Below are 13,049 nucleotides of genomic sequence, written 5' to 3' on the forward strand. Positions count from 1 at the left end.
ACTAAGTTTAAAATGTTTCGATACATCTATTACTAGAAAGAAGCAATTTAATATTAAAAATTATAATAGTTCTAGAAAGGTCTTATTCGACATATAATGGTATTATATGTATGAGTTAATGCAACGACCAATCTTTACTAGACAAAACTCCTTGAAGTATATCTCTTTGTCGAGAGTAACCTCAGGAGAAGCTGGGCCGCTTTATACCCAATAAGATGAAGTTATATGCAACCCGTGATCGTCATTCAATCCATATCACCGGTAAAAATTTAGGTAGAAATTAAAAACTTTAGATATAATAATCAATTAGATAATAAATCAGCGTGTAAATGTTTATAATTATATTATTTATTACTTCATAATAACAATATTTTTAGGTGATTACAATATTTCAATATATATGTCTGTGCATTAGTGTAGTATAGTGTTTCCGTACGATTTGTTTGTATGTATTGAAACAAAGCAATATGTATTTACAAAGTATACATCGAATGTAAACGACGAATCCATTTCTCGGACCATCAAGCGATTTTCGAAGCCTCTCCGCTGGCTCTGTGCTCCTTTTATTTTTGCAGAACCTCCCAATACAGAATCAGTGTTTTTTCATGACATCCTACATTTCAATATCTGACTTTTCATTTTGTAACAGCAAAAAATGAAATTTGAAATAATTCTCTGGAACAATATTCAAATATTTTTATTAGTTTTCAATATTTTGTACAAACAAACTCTGTGAACCTTTATAAAAAGCCAGATAGAGTTCCAGGGTTTTCAAATATACTACTTTAACATTGAAAAACTATTAATGCCTATTCTGAAAGCCCTCTATATTAATTTGACCCACTGCAATTGAAAGAGGACTTTATTAGGTCGTATGAGAATAAAAGCTATTGTTACTGCCTGCAGAATACTTAGCAACCGGTTTCGTTGGCTGAATGGGCTTTGGAAACAATGCATGCAATGCGTGCGTTTACGATTACAGCTCGGCGAACTTATCAGCCGCTTTCGGGTAATACTATCGATCAACCAAAAATATATTGTTATACCTCCCCTCTCCTTTATACATAACGAACTTAAGATTTAGCAGCAAACAGTGTAATCTTTGAGTTTGTTTTATTTAAAGCCATTAAATATCTGCAGTGCCGACTAAAACCCAGTTGATTTAGTGTTAGTTTAACGTTTTAGCACTTTATAACGAGGCATTGAAGATGAATTTCGTCTGTCTCTGTCGCGTGTTGTGAAATGAGTACGGGATGATATCAATTACGAAAGGCGCTCCTTAACGCATCATTGATATCTCGGGTGGCCAGATATAAGAACGCCGGTTCCGGGACAGTGTTTTTGATATTATGATAATTTGCATTATACAACCCAAATTGTTTTTTTTTTAGTATATTGTATCTCATTAAATGTTTGCGTTAATATTAATAGTTATAATAATTATTTTTAACATTATACATTTTTTAATATTCGTATTAATAGTTTTCCATGTCTCGGCGATGGTCTGGTAACCCTGTAGAAACGTCAAGTTGAATGCGCGCCAATAAGCATTAATAAGTGAAGCGAGTCACTTTGATTGGCCGGCTATCGTCATGACACATTATAACTGAATGCACAAATAACTTGAAACAAACAATAATCAGCGACTGAAATAAATATTCAGGTCAAACTTCTATAACATATAATACAGCTTTGTACTAAACAAAGCTGTATTATATGAAAATATTTTTTCTCATAAATAAAGAACATACCTTACATTTACATTATACGTATTTAATGACAGTTTAAGTACACGAAGTTTCAACGTCTTCCATCTTAAGTTTTGGTACCTTTACGGATACTTTTCTACTTGAACGAGATGTCTATCTCTAATTGAAGAGTACGGACATCACGCTGCTCGACCGCTAATTTAAGTCACATCATACATACATGGAGGTCTCGTCAAAATATTTTGCTTTTTACTTACGGACATAATTATTAATGTAATAAAAAATATAACATCATAATATTAGATTTAATAGATTACATCTAGTGACAATTAGACGACCGACATCGTTATCCACGATTATAGGGTGTTAAACATGCAGGGCGTTTCATGAAGTGTGCTCGACTGACGGCCATCATCGATTGCGGTCACAGCTGGTGAGATGGCAACGCCACTTCGTTCAACATCAATGTCGCCGTCTCGTTCGCGGTTTTGGTAGATAATTTCAATTGATGAACGATAATTTGCAAACGCGATAGATTTTTTTTATAAGATTTGTTATATAAATCAGGAATATTCCTATTTCTTTCGTCGTTAAAGTGACCATATCTTTATAAGAGTAGAGTGTGCGTCAATAAACAGTAATGAGTGAAGCGAGTCACTTTGATTGGGCGGCACTCGCCGTGACACACGATAAGTGAATGCACTAATAGCTCGTAACTATTCTCGAGTCTGATTGCTTGTCAGCTCACCGTTGATACGTGTTGTAACTTGTAATGTAAGTTCAATGAAAATATTGTGCCTTCGACGTCTGGAGCTTTGTGCGATTCTTATCTTTATAACTAAAAAATCCTTAAGTAGAAACTATTTTAAGTTTCTCGTGACGAATACAATCACCATTACTTAAACCAGGGCAGCTTTCTTGTGCGCATTGTCGGAGCAGCGCGCGTCGACAAGATATTTTCTATAACGATAATTTGTATTTCAAAGATGTATAATATCTAAATTTCGTCAAGTTGTCGAAATTCGAACATATTAATAAACATTCAAACATTTTATTAAAAATTTAAGGAATATTATATGCATTCTCGTATGCATTCGTTCATTGTATATCTGAGACTACTTTTACTGTAGTCAATTACGGTTCTGTTTTCAGAATTTTTATTAATAAAACTAAAGCTCGTCAATAACTACCAAACCAAAAAGCGGTACTAAACTGTTATTTCTTTGCCTATTTATATATATTTTATGCACGTGTTTTAGCTAAAATTCAATCATGAACTTGTTACATTTTATGCTATATGAATATTTGAATTATGGAGCGGCGCGGAATTTTCGAGACACGAACGCGACATTGTTTTCAACCAATAATGCAAGATATCGATATATATTAATGTTACAATACCTTATCGTGGAATTCCGATTACTTTATGCTATTACTTATAACAGACAAATCACTACGAACATGTATAATGGTAAACTATACAATCAACATCCATACAAAAAAAACCGAGCGCGTGAGATAACCGCGAACATTGTCTTGTTTTAAAAAAGTTAAATACTTAAACATTGCTTGTAAACAAAGTTTGTGTGGATATAGACTAAGTATGGCTAATGCTTGTCTTGGTGTGTGGTCGATTTTCAGCCTTGTAACATGTGTAGATTAAAAGTGTTTGTTCTCAGAAACGTGTTCATTATACTCACGAGAGATTGTTTTAAGTTTTGGAATATTTATATTATAACGATTTAGGCATCGTACACACTCGCGCTGTAAAAGGATACAATGTTGAAATATCTACAGTCTATTCCAATCGCAAGAGGATTAACGATAAACAAACCATAAATTTATATATCCCAAGTGATTTGTTGATAACTCGGCTATATTATGCACTACACAGATTTCTTGGTTAACATATCTTCTTTATTAATACGATACATCACTTGACTACTTAATTCCATTTTAATTTAACTTCCGAAATTCCGATAACAATTTCGCCGATATTAAAAACGCATTTTTCGATGAACCGACAATGATTATCACAGATTATTAAGATCTCAACCTCAATGTTTGTTAAACGTGCGGAAAACTTCGATAATTTAAAAAATGCATTATGAATGAACTTCTAACTATTAAAAAAATATATTATTTTAGTTTTGTTACATGTTTTTGATATTTTTAAATACATATTTGTTTATTAATTTGTTCAATATATGAAATATTTGCAAAAGATTGAAAATAACATCCGACATGTATAGTAATGTAACGAAATAAAAAAATTAATAAAATGTCAGTTAGCAAAAAATTAAAATACTTTTATATATTTACATTATTATAATAAATAGCAACACTGATTTTACGTACGACAACATTAAAATATATTATAGATTACTTTATGATTCTTCCTCACCAGTTAAACCCAAATGTCATGTCAATTCAAAGTCAAACTTGTTTATTTATCTTTTTGCCTCTGAAAAACAAACAGATATATAGTCTATATATATATATATATATTTGTATTAATTTGTATTATATTGTATTGCCATCGTTCCGATTTTTACGATATATTATATATTCAATATCGTTTGCTCCATTATTATAATACAACGGACAGCACCTAAAAACAATCGAAACTCGAATTTAATTTTTATTAGATTTAAATTTGGCCGTTATTATTACTCGTGTTTATCTAGGAATTAAATACTTTTTGTATATAAGCATATAAATAACTATCTTTATTATTATTTTGATGTATCGATATGTTTGATATTATTTTCATAATATGAAAATAATACAGATACCAAAAACGATGAATCGACTAAATGAAATAACAATCGAAATCATACCAAAACGCCTTAAAATTGATACGGAATCCGTAGCAGTGGCCCTAGGTGTACAGGTCTTATGTTCGTCGAACACTATGGAATTAGGCGTAAGCCTCGCTCGTGACCGATTACAAGGGGGCGATAAGACGCAGCCTGGATTAGCCTTACTTAGGTTACTTCTTAACGTGCACACGTTGAACTTTCGTTTTTTAAATTTTTATTTGATATTTTTATTAATCTTAATTTATGTAAAGTCATTTCAAAATAAGGTTTATATTAACAGTGGTAGTTCTAATGTTCAAACTCAAATGTTGAAACTACTCACATGGCTACCGTAAACAAACTTCCTTTGTAGGGCTTTGTCTGAGAGACGGACCTACTGTCTGTGAGGGTGAATAATTGCTAAATGGGCGCTCCATTTATCAGTTGTTTTGCCGCCGAACAGTAATAAATTTTATTACTGTGGTACGGATTCGACGGTAATCGAACCAGTGTAGTTACAGACGCAAGGAACATAACATTGTTGTTACAGGCAATGCCTATGGATGAGACTTACCATTAGGTGCCAACTTGAAAGTCTGCCTTTCTGTAACGCTTTTCTATAATAAATTTAAAAAAATAGATATCGATAAAATGGAAAGCATTATGCAAAAAATGCTAGCCTTAGTTGAACTTATGTACAAATGCGTGCGCTTAAAAAATGTATATATTTCATATTTTGCCCTTTAGAAGCATATTCCACCATGCTGCTCGAAAACGGTTTGATTGCATGACATGTGGCAGATTATACACACATGTGAACACATGTAGGTTTCCTCGTGATGTTTTTCTTCACCTTGGAGTACGAGATGAATATATATATATATATATATATAAACAAATTAAGCACATGAAAATTATGTTTCATAGCATTTCACAGCACATTCAGTTATGCTTGGCTGGCTTTGAATTTTATTGTTCTTCATACAATAAAAATGTACAAGAATTTTTTTAATCGCGAGGGACTTTGTCTACATACAGACGAAATGAAATCAACTGAAAGCGAAACGATGCAAGCACAGAAACTCTTATTATTTAATATTTGTTTGTATATTAGCGCTAGCGGAACAACAGAAAATATCTAGTAAAAATAATTTAAGAGAAATCTTATTGAAAGCAATTGTTTTATATCCCTCGCTACACTAGAATTCAATCCAATCTGCGCCAAAGGTAAATAGAAATAAAGCAATTTACTGACGGGATAAAAGTATATTCTATTATATAAAATACTTTACAGTTCTTTGCAGTCGATACACGATATAATGTGCTTAATTAAAAAACTTCGTCCTTAGTTACCTTTGAACCGAACTTGTTTGTCGTTTAATAATAAATGCAGTCCTAGCTTATCATTGAAAATAATAATCGAAAATAAATTGATGATTTCGAAAGTAAATTAAAAATTGCAAACAAAGAGAGTATTAATCTAAATATTCATATTACAAAGGAACCACTCGTTCCATGATTTTTTTTATGCTTTCACAGTAGTTGTATAGTTGAGAAGTATTTGTAACAAAGAAAAATATTACGGGCAGCTCTCCTTTTTTTATTTTCGGTTTTTATAAAAAAAATACATAATCCTTAAATTCCATGTTCATCCTAAACGTTGATTAGCTAAAGGTTCAAAAGTTGAAGATGCGGCGCTAATTGGTTAGTTCCTTCTAAACTAATAGCCTGTAAATGTCCCACTGCTGGGCAAACGCCTGCTCTCTTGTTAAAGCTGGCAAAAGGGAAACTTTCTGCTCTATGCTGCTTAATTTCGAGTTGGAATATTTCATGCATTTTTCCTAACGATGGTCTCCATCCGTGGCACGAATTACAGATAGTTTTGTAGTACATATAAAACTTTTTATTAAAAAACTCAATCGAGTGCAATTTCTACCTACAACGAGTTTATATTTAATGGAAGTTTCGGACAAAAGAGGTTATTTTGAACATAATAAAGTGCGCGAGGTCACCCGTGCGTGCACATTAAAACCCTCGCTGTCTTTAGTCATATTATAATAAAAAAATATATATAAAAGTACCTTCCGTGTAACAAGCGTGCGTGCTTAAACCACCGTCACACGTTAATGACGTCGCATGTCTTAACAACTTGTGGTATTCTTAACCCAAATGTACTGACATATTTCCACCAGTGTGAAAACCGAAAACAGATACAGGACACGAAAGTTAACTATAATACAATTAGTGATGTTATCAATATTCGCGGCCGGTATTAATTAATTATTAATATTTACTGTTTCAATTTTGGAATAAAACTTCTTGGGTCTTGGCTCAATTTTCATTTTGTAAATTGAAGTTGATACTTATTTTGTCTCTGTTTCGAGAGTTTTGCTTATGAAATGTTCGAACAGACACAAAGCTATAAATCCGGTTTGTACAAAACACCGACCATAATAGTTTCCGTCGAGGATCAACTTGGTATGGATAAATACGTTACTCCGCGTTGATATCAAATGCTGCTGGAATCCGTAGTGATAATGGACTTTTGCTGTTATATTAGCAAACACAAAAAGTACTTAAGCTACTGGAAAATTTTAATTCAATTGATGACGTTACAGGCAATACTTTTAGTTCTTATTGGCTAATACCCGGCATCCGTTGCAATGTCTCATTCAATTTTATTTTAAAAAATTTTGAAGTATGTAGACATGTATGTTCGCTAATGTGTTCCTTGCCTCGAATATCTTTTGAAAAAAAGATTTTTTATTAAATGTTATATATTTGCTTGTGTTTATAAAAACTGCTAAAAAGTGGATGAAATTACTAAAATACCAAAATAATTAAGATAAATTTTCCTGTAGCCTCGGCATTGTGCTTATGCGAATTATTGCGGCACCATTGCCACCTGGACTGGAGTGGTGATTATTCGCTTACTTAAGTTTGTTAGTTTACCTAACATAGGATATGCAAATCTCATTAAGTAGTTTTGTGTTGGGCTACATATTATATTCTATAGACATATCTTATAGCATAATAGATTTTATAAGATTGAATTATGAAGCGCGGTATTTTAAATTTGGACTCTTGAATAATTTCCCAATTTTTTGTGAAGAGCGACTCGGAACATTGTCGTAACAAATCGAAATATCATTTTTCAGAAGGACATTTAACGCTTTCTTGTTTTTGTCTTATCTTAAAAAAGTAAATATGTAAATTTATTTGCAATGATGAGCTTTACAAAATGACACTGTAATCGATCCTGATGAGTGGCCAACGGTTAGTTGTAATATCACCTTAAAAATAAGCTATGTCAATTCTCCAAAATGCTTGCTGATCAGACCCCGCTGACATTTTGACTGGTGACTCTTGTATGAAAATGTTGCTTAAAGCATCATGTGTCATTTTCAAAAATATATGTAACCATAGTTGTATGAGTTTTGTATTGGAAAGAATATGTCATACGGTTGATACTTTGAACGGACACCACCGTTATACTAAAAAAAACTACTGAACCAATACCCATAAGCCTCGCAGTTTCACTCCTTTTATATGTAGACAATCGGTACTCAATTATATGTATATCACAAATCGTGTCCATTTAAAATAATTCTTGAAATTTGCTTATACACTTATAGGTTAATAATAATAATATTTAGCCTTTATTTAGACTCGTTTTTGTTATATATTACTAAAATTACCAGTGTTGTGAGTCGACATCGGTAACTTGGTCTGCTTGCCACATTTGACAAAAGCCTCCTCCATTCTATTATTTTTTCTTTAAGGCTGTCCTGCTCCATGTTTTCCCTGCTGTTGCTTTATATCATTTTTCCACCTGCGAATCCATTTTGGAGTACCTTTTATTATGTGACCTGTCCTTTTCCACTTGAGTTTCCGAATTCTAGATATTACATCGTCTACTTTCGTGCGCTCTCTGATTGTTCTGTTTTTTTTTTATTCTGTCGCTTTTCCTAACATTCAGAATGTTCTTATGCCCAATTTAGGTGGGGCTTAATAAAATTATTACGGCAAATTGTTAAATGTATTAATGTCCGAATACAAATTACTCTCAGTTATACAATCTCGCTAAATGTATCTTAAATCGTTATCGGATAATTTTTTATCGGTTATTTTTATTTTGTTCGGTTATTTAAAAAATCTTTGGTTTTATTCTTGCATTCAGTTGTTATCATATCATACGAATATCACGTATGTTCACGCACTCGCGTTTTCAAATTCTAGATGTGAAAAAATCTGTGGTTAGATAAAAATTTGACGCGTTGCCGTGTAAATTTAAACCGTGAAAATAAAACTCATGCGGCTTGATTTAGCAGTGGAGCCTTGGTCTCAATAATCACAAAATATAAGCAATTAGTAAATTTCGCCTTTAGCCTTATATAATATATTTAAATGAATAACCGGGATATCAGCTAAACATTTTACTTTGACTAAACATCCTGAAGTTGAAATACAGAGCTACGTCTCGGCGACCATTAGAAATATTTGTCAAACGCAAATACCGATGCAGAAACTAACTCCGCCGGCCATCGCTAGCCGGTATCTATCAAAGCTCTTTAGAATAGTTTGAACTACGTACTCGGTATTACTCCGCTCGTGTATGAGTGACTGCAATATTGAAATATGTTAGTAAAAACTCGAAGCGCGACCCGATTTTACGAACTCGATGAAATGTGCGATATTTACAATATAAATATATATTTAACTAAACTGTTATCGGTAATTAAATTACAGGTTTTTTTATATTAATTAAATGATCGTTGAAGAAGTCTCTTGAACTTCAAGGCGTGTCTTGAAGAATTGTGTGATAAGCCAAGTTTTACACCAAAACTCCAATACCGACTAAAGGAAAAATTATAAATCTATACATATAATATAGATGCGAAAGTAACTCTGTTTATCTGTCTGTCTGTGCCGCTTTCAGCTTTTTTGATGACATTAGTACGAAACTTTTTTGAATGAATTTTGAATCCCAATGGAATTCCGTTTTTCAATTGTCAACGGGGCTTCGCCACAAACTGCATTCCACAAAGGCGAAGCCACGGATGGCTAGCAATAAATATATTTAAAAAAATATATAATTAGTTTATACAGCTTATCGCGCCAACTTAAGATATGAGCAATAATGCTGATCTCATGAACACTTACCTTTCGGAGCCATTCGCTCGTTCGCCTTCCTAAAATGAACTAGAAAATTTAATATTTTTTAATATATTATTTAATTATTATTATTTTTTAATATATTTAATATTTTTTACTTGACAAAAGAAGATGTTTTTTTAAGGCAGAAAGAAGTACGCTGTCATATATAACTATTCTTTTTTTAATACTCCACAGATTGAATCAAGAAATAAAGGGGGGCGCATGGTGTCCTAAGTCTCAAATCACCACTGAATCGACCGAGTGGCTGGAGGTAGATCTTCACTCCGTTCACGTGATCACAGGGGCCGGTACCCAGGGCAGATTTGGCAACGGTCAAGGTGCGGAGTACGCGGAGGCTTACGTCCTGGAGTACTGGCGACCGAAGCTCGGCAAGTGGGTGCGATACCGCGCTGCTGATGGCCAAGAGGTAAAGTAAACGAAAGTGTATGGATAACAAAACTTGACTCTCGTTGACGATATTACTAGGCAGTAATAGTGCCGCCCGAATTTGTCATGAAAATAGTTTTGAGACAATACTTCCGAAAGTATGGGCACATCACGAGAACTTCGGTTCAAATTATATTTTATTTTATCGGTTAGTGAAACGTGAAAATAACTTTTACTTGTCGAAAGTTATGTTTTAATGCATGTTTCAAAACGTCATTATACATTCGAGAGTGTAATATCAGTCTTGAGTATTAGTACTAGTTATATCTCATCTGGCTTGTACCTCAAAGATGGAATGATAATCAAAAGATGGAACAATAGAAGGATTAAAAGTTCCTTTAGAGAGATGGAACTATGAATTATCCATAAAGTCAAACATAGGCAATATGGTAAGCTTCATGCAAAATGTTTAGTATAACACAATTAAATATTGTAATACGTGTGAGTATGTGCCTATTTTATTAACTTGTTAATTTCAAATAGGCAACAATGCTTAAAACTGTTTGAATTTGAATTTATATATATATTTTTTAGATTCTATCCGGAAATACGAACACGTACTTGGAGAAGAAAAATCACCTCGAACCACCGATATGGGCGTCGAAGATACGCTTCATACCCTACAGCTCACACCGGCGCACCGTTTGCATGAGGGTCGAGCTATACGGCTGTTATTGGAGCGGTAAGAATTTAATTTATAAATTGTTGGTGACATATATATATATATATATAAAGCTGCTTATTAAAACATGTATATATGAGGCAGGTTCAATGGCATTCTATCAATGGCATTGGCAATGTTCCACCAACCATTAGCCACCGGAATGATGTGATAGTTTGACTGAGTTTTTAACTTAATTTGATAACGTTACGTTGATAACAAATACACGTATAAAAAGGACACTACATCGCAAAGGAACAAAAAGCCGTTAATGATTTCGGATTTTTAATGACTGATTAATATTTAAGTGGATTTTATATTTATGCACAGTATGACGTGTGCGCACATAAACTAGTGTACGTAGGTTAAACGGCTTTCCGAGGCACAGAAGTAAGAATTTCTGACAGAGAATCCAATAAATTTAATTGGCCTGAACCAAGATTTCAACCGGATCTAGCCGCTAGAACAACGAAGCCATATTGACACACTGGTGGTAGGACTTTGTGCCAGTATAATTACAGGCACAAGGGACATAACATCTTAGTCCCCAAGATTGGTGGCCATTGCCGGTGTAGGCGATAGTTAACATTTCTTACAATGCCAATGACTATGGGCGTTGATGACCACTTAACGTCAGGTACCCCATATGCTCGTCCGCCTACCTATTCTACAAAAAAAAACTAAATAAAATAAATGTTAAGTTCAATGAAAGGTCATAACATTTGTCCCATACACCCATACACAATACACCTTTTAAAAAGTATAATAATTGCAATTTCAAGGAATGAATGAATGAATTCACGTTCAACTATTATTTCCAATATAGTGCGCGACTAAAAACGAGCAACAATCATTCTTTAACGATAACTCTTTTGATAAGAACTAGGGTTGATAGGCTTAAAGAATTTCACAGTATCATTTTTATATTTCCATTTTATTATTCTTTAATGAGTCGGGAATGTATATGATTATAATATATAACATTACAACGTTATTAATATTACTACAATGCATCTTAATGCAATGTAATTTTAATAACGTCATAACGTAATAACGTCGTAACAATGTCATTGTTAAACGAAATGAACTAACTAGAACAAACGGCAAGCATTGGTTTTAACGTATTTTATAAAACACCGATGCTAAATATATTTTTTATAGCAATAAACGGTACTAACCCTGACGAAATGTCAACAATGGCTGAATTCGTCGTGCATATCTTTCATCAATAGACATACATAGAATAATTGTTCGTATGGTAATTCTCGGTAATACCCGGAGCCTATCGCGTTCAACATCGCATGCAGCGTTCAACGAATGCAGAAAATTGTTCGCCTAATCATACGTCTGTTTCTTGAGAAATTTTCGTGTTTTTTGTTTTCATTCATGTACTGAAATCGTTCATAACTATTCCACGTGCCCTCGCTGAGACGTCACGAACTAACGATAATAATGTTCGCCGCGATTTTTATCAGTCGCTTCGTTTTCAAAGAACATGTAATTTTAATTTGTAACCATTTCTTTCTGGGTCATTAAAAATTAAAATTTAACAAATTATACCTAATATTATAAGTGTTTACATTCTTTCGAAACAATTATTTTATTTAAATATACAGTAATTATCAAAATGCTCGAATCAAAGTGTTCAAGCTATTTCATGTTGTTATACTCGCATGAAAATTAACTTCTAACTGTTCCCAGTACTGTTATCGTCATATCTAAACACCAGCGAAGAACATTAATCTGTTTTCCATTATTAATGCTAAATTGTTAACATAAAATCTTAAAAACAAAATCATATATAAAATTGTATTAAAAATTTAATAAAATTTTGTGCCGCCGTATAATTGCCAATGAATTATTCTAAATTGACGAGTGTTCATTGTTACCTTAGTGTAACATATTTCTTTTTTAAATCCTTTTATAAAATAAGATTAAGATTTCTTTTGAGTTCTATTTCAATAACAAAAAAGTATATATTTTAGATTCGATTGATACATCAATATATATATTCATACACATACATCCGGTATGTGTATGAATATATATATTGATGTGCTCTTCAGTTCCGTTGACACACGTGAGACCAGGGTGGTCCAGGGTGAAGACGTTCGGAAATGTTAGCGAGTATTGTTGAGGGCCCTCGCGTGATCCCGAGGATTTGTCAATGCTTACATACTCAACTGAACTAAAAAATAATGTACTTTTTTGTACCGGTTAGAAACATTTTCAATGAGCTCACTTGGTGGTCCCCCTTTCACTTAGTGCATGCCT

At 33.0% G+C, this 13,049-nt stretch overlaps 1 protein-coding gene across 4 annotated transcripts in view; it reads left to right on the forward strand.

Moving 5' to 3' along the window:
- LOC126780473 (discoidin domain-containing receptor 2-like) overlaps positions 1 to 13,049 on the forward strand; it is a 68,010-nt gene that overhangs the window by 44,830 nt on the left and 10,131 nt on the right. For all 4 annotated transcript variants that reach the window (XM_050504986.1, XM_050504984.1, XM_050504987.1 and 1 more), the window contains exons 4-5: positions 9,863 to 10,094; positions 10,649 to 10,796. In XM_050504986.1, coding sequence (XP_050360943.1) covers positions 9,863 to 10,094; positions 10,649 to 10,796 — 380 coding nt within the window. The remainder of the gene's footprint in view (positions 1 to 9,862; positions 10,095 to 10,648; positions 10,797 to 13,049) is intronic.

The sequence above is a fragment of the Nymphalis io genome, chromosome Z (genome assembly GCF_905147045.1).
Source record: "Nymphalis io chromosome Z, ilAglIoxx1.1, whole genome shotgun sequence".
In the NCBI taxonomy this organism is placed as follows: domain Eukaryota; kingdom Metazoa; phylum Arthropoda; class Insecta; order Lepidoptera; family Nymphalidae; genus Nymphalis; species Nymphalis io.